Source organism: Netta rufina, assembly GCF_964035555.1.
Source record: "Netta rufina genome assembly, chromosome: 6".
Taxonomy (NCBI): Eukaryota; Metazoa; Chordata; class Aves; order Anseriformes; family Anatidae; genus Netta; species Netta rufina.
The window spans coordinates 25419312-25443440 of NC_140129.1; the positions used below are offsets into that span (position 1 = coordinate 25419312).

At 42.4% G+C, this 24129-nt stretch overlaps 1 protein-coding gene across 3 annotated transcripts in view; it reads left to right on the forward strand.

Annotated features, from left to right (window-relative positions):
- The window catches only part of ADCY5 (adenylate cyclase 5), a gene marked incomplete at both ends in the record, with an annotated part of 211880 nt that overhangs the window by 133171 nt on the left and 54580 nt on the right, over positions 1 to 24129 (forward strand). For all 3 annotated transcript variants that reach the window (XM_084289672.1, XM_084289671.1, XM_084289673.1), the window contains 3 exons: positions 19116 to 19227; positions 19439 to 19566; positions 23915 to 24073. In XM_084289672.1, the coding sequence (XP_084145798.1) occupies positions 19116 to 19227; positions 19439 to 19566; positions 23915 to 24073 (399 nt within the window). The remainder of the gene's footprint in view (positions 1 to 19115; positions 19228 to 19438; positions 19567 to 23914; positions 24074 to 24129) is intronic.

Consider the following 24129-nt stretch of genomic DNA (forward strand, 5'->3'; position numbering starts at 1 on the left):
GACAGCACCAATAATTCTTATATATTTGCTATATAATTAATTTCCTTCCTCATCTTCTCCTCCCAATTGGGAGAATGAAATATATGGTTTATGTCTGGAGATGAGGAGATCAGCATTAAATGGGAAGAAGCCTAAAATCAGATTTCATCCATGCGCTCCCTGCCAGTCACTGAGCTTCCATTTCCTTATGAAATGCTTTTGCGGGTTACTTGCTTGGTTGGTTCCCAGCATCAAGTCCTAGCAAGAACTTTTGCTGTTTTTCTTCGTTTGAGGCCTATGCCCACATGTAGCAGCAAGTTATTTTTGGAGGTAGGTGGGGGGAAACTGTGTGGGTTTTGTGTGGGTTCAGGTGTCCTCCTCATTTAATTGCCATTAGTTCTGGTTCAGGCTGTAGGCTGAGAAAAGTGAGTAGGAGGGAAGTGATCAGCCTTCCCACGCCTTTTCCCAAGTGACAGCAGTGAGTTTTACTTTTTCAGGAACTCTTCTGTTTCTCTGTCAAGAGCCAGCTCTTGGGTACTTCACCTGTGTCTGCCTGGTGTGAATCTTAGCTTTTTAATTTTCCAGAAAGTTTAATGATTTTTTTTTTTTATAAGATAGCACTAGTTTTTAGGAAATGTCAAAGTCCCTTTCACCCATGGGTGGTGGTGAACTGCTTTGCACTTACCACTAAATGTTAATATTAGACATTAATATTCAGGGAGGCATTTCATCCAAATATCACTCCCTCTTTTCAATATGTGTGTTGATGTTTTACTCCTGAAAACTTCTCAGCTATAGAATAGCGCAGGTTTATATATTTTATTGAATCTGCCTCTTTGTGTATGTGCACAGCAGCCTTTAAGAAGAACAAATACGTGACAACTTGCTTAAGCATTCATCTGGCTGTCTGCAGGTCTGTCTTTCTGAACTGGGAATACACTGTGATCTTGGTCCCTGCTGGGAACCCCTGGTGCCTAGAGGGGCATGAGAGTCTTGTACCCTCCAAAGAACAAAACAGATAAATAACTGGTTGCAGGGCACCCTGCTGGATGCATTACTTAAACACATGTGTTGTAATAAAGACAACATCCCAAAAGTGCAGCGTGCCAGGTGACTGCAGATCTGCAGCCACCAGCAAGCCAGCAGCAATTAGGAAGAGCCTGTGATGTATAATTCACACCCTGCTATTCTGAGTGTACACAAGGGTCTGTGAAGTTCACAGGGTGATGGATTGAAGAGTGTTAGATGTTTTAATGATGAAATACTGTGAATAGTAATTTGGAGAGAATAATGAATGTGCCTGCAGAAGTTTACAGAGTAATAGTTTAGCTCATCAAGGTTATTTGAATTCTCTTTTTTCTTCAGTAGTACTAGAAACAAATTACTTTTTTTTTTTTAAATGCAAGTTTCACTGCTGATTGCCCTGATAGTAAAAACAAATGCATTGAATGTATAGTAAACATATATATATATGTTTATTAAGCTAATCCACCTCCACTCTTCTCTGTTCTGAAGTAACCTTGAGGGGAAAAAAAAGGCAACAAAAACATAAGTCATCTCTGACCAAAACTTTGCTTTTATAGAGGCTTGGTTATAAAGACTTTGTTAACTTTTACTTAATCACCTACTCTGTCATGTAGTTAACATGCAAAGTGGTTTTAAGAACATTGAGTTTATATAACATTTGAAGAGGTTCTTGTAAAAATCATCCTACCTTTTTGCTTCCTCCTTAAACTATAATGATTGAAAAGCAAAAATCAGTTAAACTTCTTTATTCTGTAATGCACTGAACTTTGCAAAACTATTTGAAGCACTCCTTTTACAGAAGCTGAAAATGAGAAGCACAGTGTTCGATGGGGATGGGTTAACTTCTCTTGTCTGCTACTATATTTATACCCCTCAACAATTGTTGCTAATGCATGCATCTGTTTTTACTGGTGTATACATCATTTTTACACTGGATAAATAATGAAGAGCCAAAAGCTGAAACCAATTAGCGGTGAAGAGCTCTTGAGAGGTCTGGTATCCTGTGATTCAAGTTACCGCATTGCTAACTTGAGTCTGTCCTCCACTCACTGAAAATCAGAGTGTATTTTTTAAACTTTCTATTTTTTATTATTATTGCTTGAAACTTAGGGGTTAAAAAATAAGGAACAGGCTGGTACTGACTGTGTAGACCGCATGATTCCTTAAATGGTGTTTCTATAAGAGACCAGGCTAAGAGAAGGTCACTTCACATAGATAGCTAAACAGAAAAAAGAAGCAGCCTGAGGACTGCACAGAACAGCAAAGGAGAAAAAAGACCAGAGTCTTTTTTGAATTTCACACCATGGACACTACTGGCAGGGCATTGGCTTCGTGGAATGATGGAGGTGATTTTTTTTAGAAATTGAAGATTTTTCTGTGTCCACTTGTGTTTCTGTTACAAAGACACTGAAAGCTGCACAAAGTTTTAAATGGTACGATAATGAAGGATTTGCAAGAGCAAGTGTGTTGTGAGGAACTGAAAGTTTGCAAATAATTTTCATAAACCACAAAGAAATGCCTGTATTAGCTCTGCTTGATCGATGATTTTTTTTTTTTTTAAAGTCAGCAAAATACATGTACAGGAATGTGTGTGTTTTCTTCCCCAATACTTAGCCAGCAGGAATTTTTGTCTGCTGTTGCTGTACATTTGGCATGTGCCTGAGTCTCTCAAAGGCACTGAAAAAATCTAAGGATGTTGCTAGTCCTAAATGAATCCCTTAAATATATATGAGGATACTCAGGGTTTGAAATTAGCTCCCTCAACTCCAGGTCTACAGAGCTGGCCCCCAAGACAAGGTACAACGACTCCTTGCGTTGGGTGCTCCATCCTGTTCTGCTTCAATCTGTGTGACTATCAGCAAAATATTCTCTCCCAGCCTCCTCTGGCAGAAACCACCCCAGTAGATGGCTGGTGATGCAGAAGGCCGGATGACCACATATTTGTTCGGCTGTAAGTTCATCCATAAATCCCTGTTTGTCCCCTTCAGCTGCTGAAAGCACAACTTGCCCTCCCAAATGAAGAGGAAGGCTGAATGTGTGAGGCAGCTGGGATTTTTTGTTAGAAATGAGATAGAGTTTGTTGATCCACCAACGAAGACAGTTCACTTGTTTATTTGTTGTTGTGTGTTTTTTTTTTTCTTTTTTGGTTGTTGTTTTGGGTGCTTTTTTTTAGCTTTAACAAGAATTCTTTGCAGAGTCTGATAAACACATCGGCACTATTTCACACTCATTGTGGGGAATGTGTTGCTAATAGGACGTTACTAGGACAACCCTCGTTCTTCTGACAAGCACTTAATTTCAGTTATCTCCGAGGCCTGGCAGCCCCATACATCTGTGCTGAATGCAGTAGCAAGCTGGAGAGAGGCACTGTGACGTTCTGGGATGTGAAGGAGCTGAGAGACATATGTCACGGAGCTTGTGGGATATTTGTGTAGTAGGCAAAAATGACAGGAAAGACCAAAAAAACTTGGAAAGCAAGGAGCAAATTTAGCAATTGTTAGCAATGGCTGGAGAAAAGGTGATGAGAAAATGGAAAAAAGCCACATACTGTTTTAGATAGTGGACGGTTATGTGCCATAGTGGTTCTGGTGGAGAGCCTCCGGCCCTGCAAACATGCACACCAATGTGCTGCTGCTTTCTGCAGGGGTTGTTTGCAAAGAATGAGCTAATAAGAATCAACTTGTAGAACAAAGCAAACAAAATGTTGGCTTCTGCTCAGGGGAACTGGAGCAATTCAAGTTACAGATCAGGCCACAACAGGAGCCAAATGGTGATCCATAAAAGTATAATTACTCTGTTTCATTTGGAGCCTTTTGTTCTGGATTATATTCAAAACTACTGTAAGCTCCTTTGTAAGATTTGTTTTCTTTCCAGGAAAGAGAAAAAGAGGCCTTTGGAGTTAATAGTCCTACTTTGTTTTAATTAAAAAGGAGAAAGGAACTACATTTTCTGTGCCTTTCTCTCTTTAGAGTCTTGCCTTTTTCAGAGCAGCAGCCTGCAGGTCTCAGTATAGGATGACAGGTCTGATATAGGACAAAGCTATATCATAAAACATAAACGGTAAGTGAAAATCTGTTTTGAAGATCCAGTGCTCTTTGTCATTTACAGCTGCAAACTGAATAAAATTTTGTTACGGAAATCAGAAGCGATTACAAATCTCTTGCAAAGCCCACAAAGCCTGAAATTGCAGCTGTGACTTTCCTGCTGAGCTCCTTTTCCTTGGAAGTGCGTAATGATGGAAGGAATAAACTGAAAATGGTGTATACTCCCAAAGCTTAAAAACAACTGAAAAAAAAAATAAAATAAAAGGAAAAATAGTGTTGGCAAACTGTACAAAACCAAAGTTGGGTTTAAGGATGAAATGAGAGATTCTGGGGGGACCTGGGATTCTGAGAACAGCACAGGAGGGTGACAGCATTTGCTCACCCATTGTGAAATGTCATCTCTGCTGAGAATCATGCAGGGCTGCGCTTCTGTAATACAGAGTAACACCAGATAACACCAACTTCATTAGCATTTATTAGATCACTGTTCTTCACTTACACCTATTCGTTCCCTGGTTTATTTAAATGATTTTTTATGCGTTCTTTCATGTCTTTTTAGGTTATTTTCTGTGCAGATTTAAGGATCATTTCTAGTGGAAGATCGTAAAAGCTGTATTCTATCAATCTGTCTTGTCCCACAGCTTTTTATTTTTCTATTATAAATATGAGACCCAGAATTTCTTGTACTACTAATAACTGGACAAATTGTAAGCCATCTCACTGGATAACGTGCGCTGCTGGGAAGCACTTCCTTGCATTTTGTAGGGCCTTCCACACACAATCTCCTGTGTGAATGTCCACTGCTACCACTCAGCCCCATGGGGCAGGCTGCGGGCAGCTGCTTCGTTTAATTTGACTTGGTGGAGAGGCTGATGAGAGCTCAGCCGTTCCTGGCTCCTGTTACAGAAGCATCCTAATGAGCAGCCCACGAGGGCTCTGCTCTGGCCAGGCTGCAGAGGGGCAGCGCAGAGGCTGCAAGCGGGGAGCACGTGCAAACACTCGCGCTCTGTGCTGGGAGCCACTCGCGATGCTGTGGCTGCAGAGGGACTCAGCGCTAAATCACGAGGTGGAAACCCAGAGAAATTAATTAATTCAGTTGATATTCAGGGTGACAGAAAGTAAAACGCCGAAGTAGTGAGAGCCTGAAGAGACACAAGGGATGAGGCATCCCCTCCTCATCTGGGAGCGCTGAGGCTCGACCCACACGCCTGTGCTTGGTATCTAGGCTCCGTGTCCTCATGTGCAAGAGGGCATCTGAGGCCACATCTTCTAGAAGTGCTAACCAAACGGGGAGTCCTCATTTTCTTTTGTGAATTCTCTTTTTTTTAATACAAAAGAATGAAACCCTGAAGCAGCGTCTTGAATCCCACTGTCCCGTGTCACAGGGAGCACGGTAATCAGCAGGGCAGAGCGTGGTGCTGCCTGCTTCTGCCTCTAATTATTCCAAGTATTTTATACATAATGAGCAGCTGCAACACAAGGTCCTGAGGGCAACCTTGTTTCTTATCCAATATAGCCCCTTGTCCAGTTCAGGCTAGATTCAGGCAGAGAGAAAATCAGACCTGTATTTGCTCACTCCTGTCAAGCAGGGGGGTCTTAACAGACAGGTTCCTCGCTTGCCTTCTCTCTCCATTTATTTATATATAGCAGGCTTTTGCAGAATATTAAAGAACACAGGCTGCAAGTCACTGTGTGTGCTCCTGTTCCTTAAAGATGTGCTGGTGTGCTGGGGAGTTGTAGCTGGCTGCAAGATGGGCTCCCAGCAAAGATTTGGCAAGAGTCATCTAGCAGGCAGCGCGGATGTGGTAGGGATGTTCCTAAATGCAGGACACATCCTTTTCTGCCGTAGCTGCTGAGTTAGCCTGAGCCTGTCTGTATTTCTCAGTCAAAAAAAAAAAAAAGGAAAAAAAAAAAAGAAAAAAGAAAGCAGTCAACTATGCCTGTAAAATGCTAGCATGAGGCTCAGACTGAAGTGAAAATTTATCCGCTGGGTTTTGCAGCCTCCCTGGTCCTTGATTAACCACAGAGTGTGCGAAGCAAGCAGGAGGGGCAGAGGCCAGTGTGATCCTGGGGATGATTTGCTTTTGCGTTTGACCACTGTTAACTTTTGTCCATTCTGTTTGTGAGGACTCTGCTGACCGGCTGTTGTCAGCAGGATTTTTTTTCAGTTGCATAAGGACTGGGGAAACAGTCTCTGTCTGACAGCCACAGTGAATGGCTTTCAAGTTAAGCCATGGCTGCAGTTATTGTGCTCTAGCCATGACACTATAAATAAAGTTATTAACAGCAATATGTAAATGGGTTTCTATTTTTGTCCCCTGTATTGTTTGCAAAATCTAGGGCAGTTATTCAGTAAGAATCATCTGCTGTTTAGCACTGAGCCTACCAGCATTTGATGCTGTGTGGGCTGTTGCTTTTTTTTTTTTTCCTTCGCCTTTCTTTCTTTCTTTGCACTGGCTTTTAGAATCCAGCTCCTTTGCAAGTTTGTTTATTGTGGTATATAAGAAATAGAGGAGCTGTGCTAAGCATTTTCAGGCTTCCGGAGAGTGGCTTGGTACTTAAGAATAGAGAATCATCTCTTGATATCTGAACTATAGGAGCATTAAAAACAGCTACACAAACATCAAATACCACAGCTGCTATTTGCCTTAGTGTGCATCTTGCAAATTCCAGTGTGTTCAGACATCTTCAGTTTGTGTTTCCTTCTGCTCCCCTCCTGTGGCTCCGGCTCAGGCTGGAGACGCGTGCCCCCCTCACTGGCGCAGACCCCGTGGGAGGGCACAGTCGCGTTGTTTTAGAAACACTTCCCTACTGTCATGGCTACTCCTAACTGGAAGGGCAAATTATGCTAATCTGAGGCATCTGTTTGGGAACCTGAATGCATCTGTGCTGGTGACAGCGGCAGTGTTGCCCTGCTGACTAGCAGATACACTGCACAGCACATCGCAAGCATGGGTAAGGCACGCTGGCTGAAGACCTGCACGCACCATTCAGCGCACCGCATAAGGCAGCTTGTTCAAACTTCTTCCTGCTCTGCACATCTATTTAGCTCTGGCTTCCCCAAATTCCCTGCAGAGGAAGCCCCAACCTGCTTGTCCTGCACCTTGTTAGCCACAATTTTGGTGCCAGCTGCGCTGGCTTGCAGACAGGCACAGGTCCTCCAAGTGCCATTCATTGCAGCACGGAGAACGGCCATCCTAGCATCAGCCACCAGCAAGCTGTGTCTCCTGTTTCACTCCTAACATGCAGTGGTGTTTAGTTTTATGGTATATATAACAGATTAACATATAGAAGCAGTTTGAGGTTGTGAGAGCTGCTGTTGTGAACTGGACAGATCCTTTCAAATGCCTGCCACTTTATTTCATTTTTTGTTCTTTAATCTTCCAGCCGAAATTGTTCCTACTCTAAAGGCTTAGAAAATAAGCAGAAATAAGCTAAACTGGTTTAACATAGGTGTAGAAAGAACCAGACCAGTGACTTTGCTCTTATTTTTACAGTCTGACATACATTGCCATGAATATTTTTTAAGTGGTCCCCAGGGTGACTTCCTATGCTATGGAAAAGATCTGGTCAGACTCTATTGATTTTATTGGTATTAGTTCAGTGGTAAACTAATAACTGTTTACAGGAACTTCATTTGAAGATGATATTTTGTGAATACCGAGAGTAGGAAGCAAATGACTTAGTGAAATATCTTAATGCATTAACACAGAAATGAAATTTTCCAATGGAAAATGCAAGAGAAAAGCCATTTCTTTATATGCAGATCTATTATTCCAGTGATGGCAATTACAGTAATTCTCTGAAATCAAGTTAAAATTACATGCCTGCTTCATTATGAGAAGAAACCACTGATTGCAAAAATCAAGGGAGATTCAGCTGAAAGTTAAAAAGACATCCACAAGCAGTGGGCAGCCCGGCCTCACCGTGCTGCCTGCTGCAGCATCTCAGGGGGAAGGCTTTGTGCAGAAGTTCTTGGGATTCACGAGGTCAGGATTCACATTCCTGCTTTGCCACAGAGTTCCTATGTGACTGACCCCCTTTATCCATCTTCTTTATATACCCTGCTGCTGTCTGGGTGAAATTGTGTGGCGTTGCTTTCGTAGTGCTGGTAACAGAGTGGAAAGATTTGTGGGGTGCTTGCACACTGTGCTTATGGACCCACATTTGTTTTCTGTGTCTGCATACTCTTCCTCCTAAGTGCCTTTGAGGCTTGATACACACATGCACATTTAGTGCCAACATTGCTGCAGGCTGTAATATGTCACATTTTGTGAGACGTGGTCTGTTTATTTGGGTTTTACACCAACTGGAGTGGGAGTCAATCTCTTTTGTCTATTTTCTCATTTATATTTGTAAAAAGCAATATTTTTTTTCATTATTTCCTCATTTTAGCCATTACCTAATGCTGGTTTGTTTGAAGACTTCATACGCTTATGAAGCCCAGAATACAGTGGTCCATTTTATTTTATAGAGAAAGAAATCGGCAGATACGTGGCCACAAAGTCAAATGACAGGCAGTCAAAGATGAGACTCAAGATGTCTTGATAGCTTGTATCTTGACCAGCATAAAGAAACAAAGCTGCTGTAAATGGTGGTGGTTTTTTTTTGTTTGTTTGTTTGTTTGTTTTTTGCATATGTAATCTAAAGGCCGTAATGTAGATTTAAGACTAATTAATAGGTAAAAAATAACATCTATATGCGAAGTATTTGGAATACAAGGTCGATTAGGGAATGAAGAGGTGCATGAAGTTTAATATTCCATGTTCAAGGATGATCTTTGCATAGAAATATGCAACTTAGTGAGCTCACCTATGCTGACTCGGAAGAGGAAGGTTTTTTTACTGCTCTTATTGATTGTACAGAATTTCATTATATTTACATTGCTTCTCCATGGCAGCTGGAGTCTTCTGTGTCACCAGAAGGAAATGCAGGTATATGTCTGCTCAAGTGTCATTGATCTGTTGCGATGTGATAGTAGACTAATATCACACTATTAAAAAGAAGAGGAAAAAGAAAAGAAAAGAAAAAAACACCTTGATTGTAGCCCCCGTAAAGTTGGGAGAAGTTTACTCATGACTTGAGCATATCTATTCATTACTGGTTCTTATCAGATAAGAAATATTAATATAGTGCACAATAACCAGATAACAGGTTCAATTTCCTGCAGGGATTTTTCCTTTTCATTTAATTCTGAAATTACAGCCAATCCCCCTTCTCACTGAACATACCATGTGTTATATTATTAGATTTATTATCAGTTTTGTTTATTAATTAAGAACTAGATGATCTCTCAATTAATGAGCTGAACCATTTTCTTTGGTCAGCCATTTTACCTTTCAGAACCCCTAACAAAGAATTAAGTCTTAATTTAAAAGTTCTTCTCCTTTGATGTCACATTGTTGTTTCTTAGAAAAGTGGCCAGTAGGAAGCATTCATGGTCAAGTTTCTCTGTATAACTTGGGTTTCTGTTTACAGCCTTACTGATGTCATTTAAAAAACACAAATACTCGATTACATTTTTAAATATAAAAATGAGGAGGCAGCAAGTCAGCTCATGTTGGCTGTTCCAGAAAAAAGCGGTAAGATTCATGTTCCTTGTCTCCAGCAATCAGTTCTCCCAACAAATGGCTACTTCAGTGTTATCAACCTGGTAAGCTCCCAAACACGAATGGTAATTGCCTGTACAGAAAATTGCATCGCTTGTCTGTTTTCAGCTTATCTGTGAAACAGTCTGAGTATTTTTGTACCTAGCCTGTGTCCTTGGAAAAAAAAAAAAAAAACAGATTGCTGTAGGAAAGGCAGAGTTGCTCCTTGTTGATGTAAGTTATGGCATGTATTTTAGTGCAGTGTTTTCATTATGTCATCGCTTTTCAGAGGAAAAAGTGGAAGAGACCCCAACTTACAGACCTGGCAGAATAAATAAATCACCAAGGGACAGGACACTGGGGAAGTTAGTGGAGGCAGTGAAGAAGTGAGGTTGTGTTCAAATGACCACTGCATGCGGAATTCCTGCAGCTTTTTGGGTAGGGAGTGCAGACGTATCATTATTTCAGTATCCATGATTACAGGGAAAAACAGAATGCAATCTGACCAGGTATGAAGAGCTCATTCTTTCAAAAGCAAAGACAAAGAACCAAGTAATATATAACAGAAAGCACCCCAAACTTGATGAAGTACAACTTAACTCCATCTCTGTCTCTTATGCCTGACCCAGTATTTCATGATACACATGTGAAACTGTTAGCTGTCCATGCCAGAACTTAATACTCTGTTGCCTTCTCTGACAACTGACTCACTGATTGCTGGCACACAGCCTCTATGCAACAGAGTGTGCTTTATTTAATATTTAAGTTCTGAGTTTTTTCTTTTTCCTGTTGCAGTGCTTCTATAGCATTGGTCACTCTTGCAAGCAGTCCTCTCGAAGGAGGGCAGGCAAGAACAGCGTCAGATTCCTACAGATGTGGTGGTAATGGATAGTCCCTTCTTGCTGTACTCTCTTAGTTCTGACTTCCTTCTTGTTGGTTTTTGGTAGGATTTTGACATCAAGAATTGCTCTAAGGCCAGAAGAGAGATTCTGAAAAAGCTCACAGCACAAAGCATGCCTCGAGTTTGAAAAACAGAAAATAGCATGACTTCTCCTTTTTGCTTTATATGCAGTTCTGAACTTCAGGCTGACTTGTGAGACAAATGAATCTGAGATTTATTTTGGTGTGGGTTGGATCCAGCTCCAGTTTGGGCAGACCTTCCGGCTGGTTTACACTGGTCAGGAAGGCCTGGGTGAGTCTGGGCTTACTCTGAGCCAAAGAGGTGTGGTCAGAGTCAGCCAGGTCTGAATTGGCTCTAGCATACCCTGCTATCATCATGGTTATTTATTCAGCTCTACAGTAGATAAGACTCCTTTGCACCAAGTGTGTCCTTAGACTTTCCCTTCCTAAGCTTCCTCAGAGATGGAATGGATTTGGCGTCCTTCTCACATTCGTGTTTATTTCCCTGACCTCAGTGATTGGACATACATTTCTCATTTCCATTGGTCCTTTCTCAGACACTTGAAAAAGGGCTGAAGTCCCTCTTTAACAACTCCAAATCTTATTTAGGCTGCTTGGATTTTCTTTTCTCTATTCAGCAGACAGCAGCATGTAATTTGGCTTGTGATGATGGAGTAATAAGATTACTTCCACTCATCTCAAAGATATCTATAATGTGCTCCACCTATAGTTTGGCAGGTAGCCACTGCATATCTTTATTTGTTTTGCCTTTCCCAAATAGCTTTTCTTCCCAAAAGGCTATTTATTGCTCCTGTTCCCAGTGAAGAATCAATCTGGTTAAATATAGCCTGCTGAAATAGGAAAATCTTTTAACTCAAGATGTTTAGAGGGAGAGGATGGCAAGTTTTTCATGTTTAAAATTAAAAATGAGTACTGAAGCTGCTTAGCTATAAGTAATTTCTTATAATTGGGGTTGCTGCTCATGCTTGTAAACTGCAAACCTATGAAGGTCATGGAAAAACTTTTTCCTGTGTGACTGGTGCAGTCTTCCCCTTCTGCTCGGTGATCTCAGAATCTTATTTCCTGCACTGGCAGCGAAGGGCAGACCACAGGTGTCGAGCTGAGGAGCACTGACCATGGTGCAAAATACCGTGCTGTTTTTCTCAGCAGCTCTTGGGAGCATGAGGAGGGCTGGACGCTCTCAGCCTGGTGTTCCCAGGAGCACACTGCTAAAGCAGACAGCACAAAAACCACAAATGCTGGGAGTTTGTGCCGGTTGTATCCATCTCCCATCTGTGTCCCCCAGGCAGCTCTAACCTCCACTCAGTAACACTCATCTGAGAGCAAACATTGGAAAATCAAGTAAATGGAGGGTTCTGGAGTTGGTATCTTTGCAAATGAGCCTTGATCATCCACAGTGGCTCTGCGGATGGCAGCCCGCACATTACCACTGATGTCTCCAGAGCCATCTGGTCTCCTGCTTTTATGCTGGTTCTTTGTGTCACCAGCTTCAGTCGGTATGGCCTTGCAGAGTGAACTTCTTGAGTATGAAATGTGGTTTTGGTTTGCATTTGTGGCTGCTTTGGAAGAGCGACAGGGGCTTTCTGCCTTTGACTCTTAAGAAAATGGTAAAAAGGCCCACAGTTTTCTGGGCTCTTGTTTTTGTAGGGTTTTTGTGTACATTTCTTTCTGGTTACTTTATTCTCTCTTTCTCTCAAGCATTGCTTTGCTTATCACAGCGTTTGTGTATGTACGTGCCTTCTCACCCTCTTGAGCAAGTGGGAGCCAGCACGGCTGGTCCCAAAACAGAGCACAGTCATGGTACGTGGCCGAGTCCTGCTTCCCATGGGGGAGCCGTGCCAGCTGATGTGTCACAGAAGTGCTACAGCTCAGCTACCAGAGGTGATTCCCAACAGTAAATGGATCTTCTGCAAAATGACCATAGAAGTTTAGGAAAGAGAGTTTATCCTTTTACTCTTGTTGTGTTGGTTCTTTGTTGTTGTTTTTTCCATGACTGTAAGAAAGGGGGATATTTTAACTTCTGTTCTGTCTGATGTCCTGCTGTTCTGGAGAATGTTTTTGGTATTGCTGAGGCTAAGACCTTACCCTGTCGCGTAGACATCCCCAGAGAGCAAGGCTGACGTGCTGTTGAGACATGAGTAAATCTGGAGGTAGCAAGCAGCCTTTGCTGGACCAGTCACTGGGCTGTTCATCATCACAGCGATCTGTGTGGGCCACTTCGCCCTCCTTACGTGGGCTGTGCTGCCCTCAATGAGGCTTGTGTTGCTGTACCTAGACATGCTGCCCAACTGGGGTCATTCTGTACTGTGTCCTGCATCTGATGCTGCAGGCTCATCCTGAGTTCGGTTTGGTTTGGTTTGTCCTTTTGTTGTTGCTGCTGTTAGATCCTTGAGGAAAAGAGTGTAATGAGATGTTCTCACTTTCCAGAAGGTGAAATCCTTTGTGTGCATAGGATGTGTGCATTGAAAAGAGCACACAGAGCACCTCCATGTCATCCCTTCCCCATGGGGCTATAGCAAGGAAAGAGAAGACTTGGTGAATCATGTTGCCAGGTCTACTCTGAGAACTTCTAGAAGAATTTATTACTATGCAGAACAGCTTTTGGGCTTTCACTGATGGCCAAGAGCTGGTCTAAATAAATGTCCAAGTACAAAAAAAACTCATTTAGCAAACTGCTCAAGAGATACTCAAAAGCTGTCTGCATGTGGTCCTAGGCAACTGGCTGTAGATGGCCTTGCCTGAGCAGAGGATGGGACCAAATGATGCCCAGAGGTCCCTTCCCACCTTGGCAATTCTGTGAATCAATGCAAAGTTTGGTATTAGGGAGCTTACCCAGCATTCTGCAAAGAGTTTTGTCATCTTTACCTCAATACATCCCTCTTTTTCCTTCTTTGTAGTATCACTTAATAACATGCAACACCAATAGCAGTGGGTGGTGGTGTAGAATAACAGCAGCATTTTTGAGACATCATCCTCACCAGTTAGCCTGGTGAATTCACAGACGTGGACATGCTGGGTGTACAGCAAATGACTTTCTCTTGTTACACCTTTGCACATGAATGCAAATTAGCGAGCTTCTACTTAGTGAGTGATGATTATTTTGTTATGGTACATTAACTTCTCCTTTTCTTTTTAGGTACCATTCATTGCAGTAAAATACCATGGCTTTGATTCACATGCAGTCGGATGCACTTTGCTGTTTTTGTGTCATTAAAGCTCACCGAGTCTGGGGTTTTGTTGTTTCCCATGCAGTGCCTGTGGTGTACAGTTTCCAGTAACACATGGTGTTTATATTCATGACTGGCATTACCGTTGTGATGGTGATAGGGTTTGTGTTTCTTGCCTTGCTTGATTTATGTTGTGGCTGGCGTGCATGGCACGCACATGTCTTGAAATAGAACACGACTGTTTTTTGTGTTTTTGCATTAAAAGCACTGATGATTTAATTTAGCATTTTGAACAACCCTGCCTTTGCAGGGAAACCTGGTTGCATTGTGTCCCTCCTCTGATAACTCTACTAGCTTCAGATATCTAAGGCTGCACTTCAAAATCACTCTCTGTAGGTGTTTGTGATTTTCAAAAATTTCACGTGGGTTTCCTGCTTCCCACTTTTTGCCTAGCTCTTCCTACTCCTTAGGTTCTTTGCTTTGTGGCAAGATCTGTCCCCTTGCCGTGCTCTTGCAAAGAACCTTCTCCTTTGCCATCCGTAAGATGCTGCAGTGCTTCTGCCTCAGGGTCTGTTTGCAATGCAGTCACAGCAAGGATTACCTGAGTTACAGGAGCCGGTTTTAAATGCTCTACAGTGGTAGAAGAGGCAGGGGGATGGACCGGGCACAGACATCAAGGGCAGGCAGGCAGCAGGCTGGCCTCTGTGCAGAGGGGAGGATGGCAGGATCTGGAAGCTGCTGGAGCTCCTTTTCATCTTCCCTCTCCAGCAGCCAGGAGCCATATAGGGCAACAGGCACAGAACCCAGCTTGCCTTGTACAGCTATCAAGTCTTGAGCCAGTCCTTGATGGAAATAGGAGCTGAAATAGGAGCTTAGGAAAGTATTCACCTCTACCCTATAACACAATTTGTGGTACTTTTCGACCTAAATTAAATAAAAATAATTTTTGAGAAACCTTGTAAAATGAATGTTAACTCCTCTTTTCTTGTCCTGCCTTCCCAGAACTAAGTCATTTTTTGGTCTTTTTTGAGGTCATACCCTGGTTGCTGCTGGACAAAACCCAAATCAGATGGTAACTCTGAAGTCAGCGATGAAGTGGAAAATATATCAAGAGCTCTGAAGCCATTACAACATTTTAATTACTTGCGAAATGGGTTTTTCCACACAGCAATAGCCTTCCAGATGAAGGGACCGGGACTCTGTGCTGATAATAGCTGCTGAAGCCCAAACTGCAGATTGTGTGGTCAGTCCCTTCCAGTCAGCTTCATTTAATAGTCCTTCTAAACCACTCATTTATCTCATGATATTTTATAGCTGTAAGAATCATTTCATTTGACCTTTTGTTGACCACTGTCATTCACCCCAAATTTTGGCACGGGGAAGGCCGATTACTGGCATTACGCTCCCACCAGCAAGGAAATGCCTTGCCCTCTGAAGACTGACAAATAGTTGGCTTGAGTTGTGCACTTTGGCACAATCATCCATCACCAGTGTCCTTTAATAAAATCTCCTCATTGCTAAGGGGAGCTTGAATTGAAAGGCTGAAGTGAACTGGGGGCAAGGACCTGAGGGTAGGGGGAAGCTGTGTGGGAAAGGTTCCCAGACAAACTGGTCAGACTGGGAGATGTTCCTGCAACCTTACTGCGCGTTGAGTGTGTAAGGAAATTTAGTAGGCTGCTTTTTAAAGAAAAGCTCCTACTAAACACAAGGTGATGTTCACGTGCTGTTCTCTGATGGCTGTTTTAAGAGAAATATTTTGTTTCTAGTTTTTGCTTGGCTGTTGGGTATTTTGCAAGGAGGAGGGTGAATTCCAGGGTCACTAGGGTTAATAACAAAAGGAATAGAAGTGGCACAGCATGGCACCTCTGATCCCCATTCCTCCCTTCTGGGCTGTTAACAGGGTTGGGAGCAAGAAACCCTGTTGTAGTCTCTGCTGCTGGAGCTGCTGGAACAGTGCTAGCAGGAGAGTGCTCAAGGAACAGATGAGGCAGGAGGAATAAAATGCGATTTGGTGGCTTTCAGAGCTCTTTGTTGACAGCAGAGGACAGAGAGACTTCAGGTTGGGTTCCTGTTTGAAAAGGCTGTTTTATCTGCTGGCTGTTTGCTGCTCTTTCTCCAGTCTGCTGCCACAAATGTGTCTCTTTCCTCCCTGTCTTCCATTCCCAGTTCCCTTTTGGTCCCTTGATGAGATTCTCTGTCCCCTGCAACCTGTGTGCCAGAAGAAGGACAATGAGAGCCCAGGCAGCATCTTCTGATGGCTTGGTGGCTTAAGTATGTGCTTCAGGGCAGGTCTGAAGTCTGTCTCAAACCCATAAAAAATAGGTTCAGGTGCTGCAAGAGGTGCATACGCCAGCTGTCATGGAAGAGGAGAAGGGGATGGACTGTGTTTGGTGCAGGTAGATGCTTCTTGTTAACAACAGAGCACAAAAACTGAATCATGTGAAGGGCTTACTTAACACACAACCAATTCTAAGCAGGTTTCCATATAAACATCAAAAGGCACGTAGCAGATGAAGCTCTTCCCCTTACTACCAAGCATCATGTCCATGTTCAAGACTGTGAAGAGACTAGAAGCATCTAAAGCTTACTAGAAGCATATTTCCAGTTCATTTCTTTACTTTAGATAAGCCAAACTTTTTTTTTGACTTCCCTCTCCAAAATGATAAAACTAGCTTTGTTAAAATCATTTCACATGCCCCTCTTTCCTCAAACAAAACACCCACCCAGAGAAGCATCTCATGCAGTACGTTGGCTTTCTAACGGAGACATCAGAAAATGTTAACTTCCAGATATTGCTACCAGCTCGTGTTCAGGTTGCATTTCTGTGTCCCATCACACAACCTTTCCAGGTTTTATCCTCATAATAAACCCTTCTGTAGTTGCTTATAATTGTAGTTTTCCAAAACTTGGCCAGAGAACTGCATGAGGAGCTGCAACCGTGCTGTCCTTGGAAGAGCAAGCTGAGGATCAAGCCAAAGGAGATAGCTGCTGAATTTGAACAAAGAGCAATTTGCTGATCACCTGCAGAGGGTTGCAAGTCTGAGAAAGTGTTGTAATCAAGTAATTTTAATTTGAAAAAGGCATAAATCTGTGCGTAGGTTGGCTCCATAGGTCTCTGCTGATTACTCCATTTGCCTAGGTGAAAATATTGCCGCAATTTAACTTCTAGGAATGTCTCATCCGTTTATCTGGCATAATAGTAGCAGTGAAAGGAGAGGCAACCTTTGGTCATTTATCCGTGTTTATTAGGACACTAAGCTGGCACTAATTTTCTGATGCAGGCATGGGGAGGCAGCTCGGTGCCTCCACAAGTGAGGAATTTGCAATTTGCCCCAAGCTGGAACAGGAACAAACTCCCATCCCTCTGAACAAATGAGTTTGCATTGGTTTTGTGCATTTTGTATGTTGTGTCTTTTGTGCCGGATACATAATGCGCTCTTAGAAAGTTAGCAGTCGTGTTAAAGAAGCATTATGTAGAGCCTCAGCAAGATGCATTTTGTTACTGCCACAAGAGCTGGAGAAATCTCCTATTTCTACATTTCATATGAAAACATACTTAAGTTGCTTAGTGAGCAATGCAGACATCTCTAAGATTTCAGTAGGTTTCAAGTGTATTTCTTTAGGAGGTTTACTTCTGTTTGTAAATATGTGAGATGGTGATTTATTTTGTGTGCATTTTGTCAAGTGTTTTTAAAAATGGCAAAGTATATTTTGATTCAGACATCCTTGCATTCCTCTTTTGTGTTTTTCTTGTACATTTTCTCTTCAGTCTGGCTAGCAAAGAAATATTTAATGCAATATGTTTGGTTGATGATTTATTGGAGTTGAAATGTAGAAAAATATGAAAAGCATGCCAGAATTGAAAAGAGTTTCAGTATTTTTGCAAAAAATGCTTGTGAAAATATTTTTGTTGTCTTTCCTTCTTGTCTGAAGATGTTGCAGGAAATTATCACTGAAAACATAGCCCCTGCAATTGCCTAGAACATGTTAAGAGTTCTATTTTACAAAGAGGCAATTTTAAAGTGCTTGTTATTTACACTTTTATTTCTTTTTCTATTCAAGTGCAGCTTGATGCAACTTCAAAGAAGAAATCAGCTACTTGAAAAATGTTCTAATAGAAAAAGATATACAAATATAGCTTACGAATTTTATATTTATTTTAATGCATGTTCATATATACATTTTATCTTAGATCTGCATAGACATAATCTGCTGCTTATTTTACTGAACAGCTTCAAATGTATCTATATAACTATGTTTGATTACAAGTCAGTGTTTCCAGTGTTGTAATTATCCCTGAGACAGAATTGTTTTCCAGTTAAAAAATGATTAATCGAAATCAAAGAATCACTACTAGTACAAATAATTTTTCAAATCAGTCCATGCTGCTTTCAGAGTGCTTTTCTGGTCATTCCTGGGCTGATGCTGGCGATTCGGTGTCCCTCCTGCAGTAGCAGAGGTTTCCTCAGTTGGCTGCAGAAAGCCGGGCGATGCCTGGCTGCAGCCACCCGAGAGGAGCTCCTGAGCCTGTAGGGGTGTGTTTGTGTAAGGCATCTCAGGGACTAAAATTAGAGTAAATCAGCACAGTTTGCCTCCTCCAGTGAATGAAGAGCATTAAAAACTCACTGGTCCTCATCTATGGATGTTGGTGAATTGTGGCAGGACATGGCAGCCACTGCCGTGCCCAAACCTTCGCCCCAACAGCGCGCAGTGCTGTCATGCCTGGCTTTGCTCACTGAGAACTTTGTAGGAGTGTGTGTCCACACAAGGTATGGGGCAGGGTGCTGCCAGCCCCGGGCTCAGGTGTGAGTGTGAAAGCCAGCCACAGAAGCAGGAGCAAAAGATGTGGGAAGCAGGCTAAGTGTATTCACTGGAGAGAGACTTTTATCTGTTGGCTGAGCTTTGGCAGAGGAGGAAGCAGGCAGAGGGATTTTCATGCAGCAGAGCAGAGAAAAGAGCAATGTTATTGAGCTGAGAGATTGAGGAATGTGGAAAAAAAATGGTAAGTGTTGGCTTTCTGGCCGGGCTGACCCGGTCATTTTGTTAATGACCTGGTTGTTAATGATGATCAGTAGCATTATCACACCACCACCAGCTCCCAACGTACTATGCAGTTTCTGGGCACAAGGTTGGAGGGAAGAGAGGATTGTGGGGTTTTCTGGCCCTTTCTAAACTGTGTAGGGGAAGAGGTCATGTCCCTCAGGGCTTTGTGTGCAATAGAGACTGTAACATAGGTGGTATTGGGGGTGCTCATCTCCTTGCTCCTGTAGGACTGGGACACCCCTATTTCACACGTCTCCCCATCCCTGGACTTCTACCCCAGATCTTACACAAATATCAGCAACAAATTTTATGACACTTTCATTTTTTTTTTCTCTTTTTTTCCCAAGCATCCTCTTTGCAGACATAGAGGGTTTCACAAGTCTGGCCTCCCAGTGCACTGCTCAGGAGCTGGTCATGACGCTGAACGAGCTCTTTGCCAGATTTGATAAGCTAGCAGCTGTAAGTTTTCTTTTATAATTCTGATATATTTTTTTTCCTGTTGCAAGAATGACATACTGTGCTGGTTCACTGGATTTCTGTAAATATTCACTGCCCTAAAAGGCAAGTTATTACAAGCATGAATATAAGCTGAATATTTCTCTCTCCTTTATTATTACTTTTTCTTTTTCTTTCTTTTTTTTTTTTTCTTTTTTTCTTTTTTTTTTTAAAGGAGAACCACTGTTTACGTATCAAGATCCTGGGTGATTGCTATTACTGCGTGTCTGGGTTGCCAGAAGCAAGAGCTGACCATGCACACTGCTGTGTTGAAATGGGAATGGATATGATAGAGGCCATCTCGTAAGTACCAAATTCCCCATGGAGAATTTCAGAACGAATAGCAAGTTGGATCTTCTGTACTTAAGTAGTAAGGTAGCCAAGCCAGGGGACTGATGCCAGCGGAGAGAGAGAACAGCTGGAATGAGAAAACAGAATGCAATAAAGGTTTCACAGTAGAAAGACAGATGCTTAAGTCCATTACAGCCACATGGAGATCAGAGCTCAGTCTCCTGATGAGAAAGGCAAAGGTTACTGTAGTTAGTAGAAGTCTCATTCCCAAAGGAGGATTCCAGTGAATTACAGAAATGTGAAATCAGAGGATTAATAATAACTTCATTAAATTTCAATCACTCTGCACTTATCTGTCTTCAAACCAGCTTTTTACTCACCTGATAATTCCTCTGCTGAGGTCTGTCTTCTCTAGTTTAACTAATCCTTCACCAAGTGTTCTGATACCAAATGGGTTAGATTCAACACTTTCTGAATTTAGACAGATTAATTATTGGGGAAAACCACAAGGTTGGTCTGTCACAAGCTGAGACAGATCCATGCTTCTTTTTACTTTATTTCTGTTTATTTACTCATCTTTGGATTTTTCTTTCAAAATGCATTATGGAGATTAGCCTAGAGATTTGACCTCTAAGGTCAAACTAACAGTTCTGTGTTTGTCCAGACAATCTTTTTCTTTGGAGAGTAACAAGCATGAGACCTGTATCTAATAATATTACTTGGAGGATGGCACACAATATTGAATATTCTTTGCATCGGATGTAAGCTTTCACATTCCAGTTCTTTAGGAACACAGGGAAGGGAGATTTATTTCATCATCATGAGTGAATGTGAGTTTAGGCACAAAGCTGAGTCAGCTTCGGATGGTAACTGAGCTGACCTTTGTATCTACACCATCCTTACTGAGCAGAGACTCTGCTTTTTTTTCCTTTCTATTTTTTTTTCTTTGTGAAAACAGCTTCTAAAGTGCCCACAGTACTAACATGAGAGGTCTCTATGCAGTTCTCCTCTCATTCTGTTTGGTAAATTGATTGAGATTTCACTTCATCTTGATAAAAACTAGAGGTACCTATTTGCTGAGCTTGATACGGTACTTTCTTGTAATTTGGATTTCTGCAAGGACACAAATAGACACCCACTTTTCAGCCCCATTTTCTCCACACGAACACATAGTTTGAAGAGCAGCGTTTTCAACTAAGGGACCCCATTCCAAAAGCAGCGTGCAGCAGCATTCCCTTGCTTTGTATACAGTGCATGCTGTCAGGACTTACTACCTCTTCTTTCCTGGTCTAAACTGTTGCTTTTCATTAATCCCCTTCTGGGCTTTGAATGTAAAATGCAAAATAAAAACCATTGCAAGTAACTAGTTTTCAGTAGCCCTTGAAAGGATGCTATTTCTTCAATGTGAAGTACACTTAAGTGGCAGGTGACAAAGTGTCTTGTCAAACACAAGGAGTGATTCTTATCAAACCAGCTCTATAAAGAAAATGCTACGTACATTAACCAGAAGTGCCTCACCTTCTGCACTAGTTGGCTTGATGAAATCCATGGACCTTGACATGTTGCTCTGTAACCCCCACAAGGCTGAGTAACACCTCAGATGTCTAGACTTCATTGATTAACTGCAGCCCGCCTCACCTTGAAATAAACTGAGCTGAAGTGCACTCAGTGTTTGTTTACAAATAGCTCTTCAGCAGCCTTTAAAACTGGTTTCCCACTTCATGTATAATGAATGCATTTAACAATCTTTTATCTTATTAAGCCTGGAAGGTGACACCATTCTGCTTGTCTCTCTGTCCCCCTCCTCCTCCTCCCCTAAGGACAGGAGGTTTTACAGTTAAGGTAACGAATATCTACTGAACATTCACCTGCAGGCTTTGCCAACACTGTGCCCTGCTTGTTGGCTTGTTCCATCTGTACTCAGCTGCAGGGCATGTTTCCCCAGATCAGAAAGACAGAATCATACAATGGCTTGGGTTGGAAGGCACCTTAAAGACCATCTAGCTCCAACCTCCCTGCCATGGGCAAGGATACCACTCACCAGACCAGGTTGCTCAGGGACTTCTCCAACCTGGCCTTGAACACCTCCAGGAATTGGGCATCCACAGCCTGTTCCAGTGCCTCACCATCCTCTGAGTGAAGAATTTCCTTCTAACATCTAGTTGAAATCTTCCCTCTTTTAGTTTAAAGCCATTCTACCTTTTCCTGTCATTATCTGATTGAGCAAAGAGTCACTGTCCATCTTTTTTATAAGTCCCCTTTTAAGTACTGAAAAGCTGCAGTGAGGTCATCCCAGAGCCTTGTCTTCTTCAGGCTGAACAGCCCCAGATCTCTCATCCTTTCTACATAAGAGAGTTGCTCCAGCCGTTTGATTATCTTGGTGGCTCTCCTCTGGACCCGCTCTAACAGCCCCACATCCTTCTTGTGCTGGGGGCTCCAGACCAGGATGCAGCACTCTGGGTGGGGCCTCACGAGAGCAGAGCAGAGGGGGACAATGTCCTTCCTCCACCTGCTGGCCATCCCTCTGGTGATGCAGCCCAGGACACAGTTGGGCTTTTGGGCTGCAAGCACACACTGCTGGCTCATGTCGAGCCTTTCGTCCACCTGAACCCCCAAGTCCTTCTCTGCAGGGCTGCTCTCAATGAGTTCTTCTCCCAGTCTGTTCTCATGTCCAGGATTGCCCCAACCCAGGTGCAGCACCTGGATAGAATTATATTCATTGTGCTGCCAGAATAAATCAACTTAAAAAGCAAACAAACAAAAAACCATTAAAAGACTGTTTCTTTTGTCTATAAAGGGTAACCAAGCTCATTCATTTGCTGCCAAGTCTGACAAAAGTCACCTTCTCATCCACGACCATACTGGGAGAAGTACCCTTGTCTTGTGGCATGGCAGGGGGTGCAGTGGGGTTTTTAGCAGTCGTGCAGGGTGTTCCTCCTCCCTCCCCAGTGCTGCATGCATGCTTCAGCTGCTGTTGTCCTTGCAAAGCTAATGGCTGCAGCTGCATTTTCATTACTCCAGTTCCTGTTGCTTTCCAAAGTGATGTGGTCAGAACTCTTTCAGTTCAGAAGCCTGTGGTGCCTTACCCATATGGAGCTTCCCTTCTCTCTGCCAGAGAAGCTTTGCAGCTTGTTAATAAATATAATGGATGTCACTTCAGCTGGTAGATAATGAACCATAAAAAGATAGGGATTGTAAGGACAAAGGAATTCAAAGTATAGCTCCTTGCTGTCTCAAAGAGAAGTGGTCTTGAACAACTTTAAGGGATATATTATACTGCAGGGAGTGACTAGAATCCAGAACTGGTCTATCTTTAATCATTCATTTTCATCAATAGCTAAAGCATAAATATTAGATCTGTGTTGATGTTAGGAAGTTGACACTACTTATGGGTCCAGAGGATGTAATTTAAAAAGGACTAGATGAACCTGAAGACCAAAAGGTTGAAATCTTGTAGGTACAAAGTATGACTTCATGCTTCAAAGTACTAACAACACAAAGGAAAGGACTGTCCTATGTAATAATGTAGGTGAATTTCCCCATGGAACATGACCATTCTGGAAATTATGTGACCAGCAATAATGAGAAGCAGAGTTGTTCTGATGTCTTCATCAAGACTTTCCCCTACCCACATTCCTGAATGTATTTTCCATGTGAACAACTCTTGAAGTTAACTTTTGCCCTAAAAGGGCAAAACCCACAAAGTATTCCAGCAGTCATTTTGGGAGTAAACAGGGCATCCAAGACCTCATTAAAATCAGAGTTTGAGTATTTGTAGCTGCCTGTTTGGAGTGACTGCAGTAGATGTGGTTCTCTGGTTTTGCTGCTCTGAATGCAGCTGTAAACCCCATTCAAGCTTTCCAACGGCAGTGGGGTATTTCACACAAATATCATATTTCATCTGTGGAACAGTTGATGCATGGTGCCATACAGACAAATTGAGATCTCTGAAGTCATTTCCTTTTACTTTTTGAAACATGCTATTACTCTTAATGATGCTGAGTGCTGGCAGGTTATGTCCAGCTTTGGTATGGAAATCAAAGACCAATGCTTTACTCTTTTCACTGTCCCCACAGAAAATTTTTTAGGAATTTTCAGCTTGGCCATGAGTTCAGAGGACATGCATTTACTCCAAGGGGTCCCCTAATCTAATTACTACTCTGCTTGCTCAGCCAGGCCATCCAAGTACAGTGCAGTCTGGTTTTGTTTTGTTGTCCTGTTACTGTGGATGAGAAGCACTGTGTATATACATGAATAATTTATAGGTCATTATGGCTTCCTGTATTCCGGGTGCAAGTTTGTGTCACCAACTACAAGCGTGCAGTTCTTAACATTATCCTTTTCCCATATTTCTTTTCAGATTAGTCCGGGAGGTGACAGGAGTAAACGTCAACATGAGGGTTGGAATCCACAGTGGGAGAGTTCACTGTGGGGTCTTGGGCCTTAGGAAGTGGCAGTTCGATGTGTGGTCAAACGATGTTACGTTAGCCAACCACATGGAAGCAGGGGGCAAGGCTGGGTAAGTTGCTTCTTCAAAGCTGTTGTGTTTAATCCGTGCGTCGTTTTGTGCCTGAC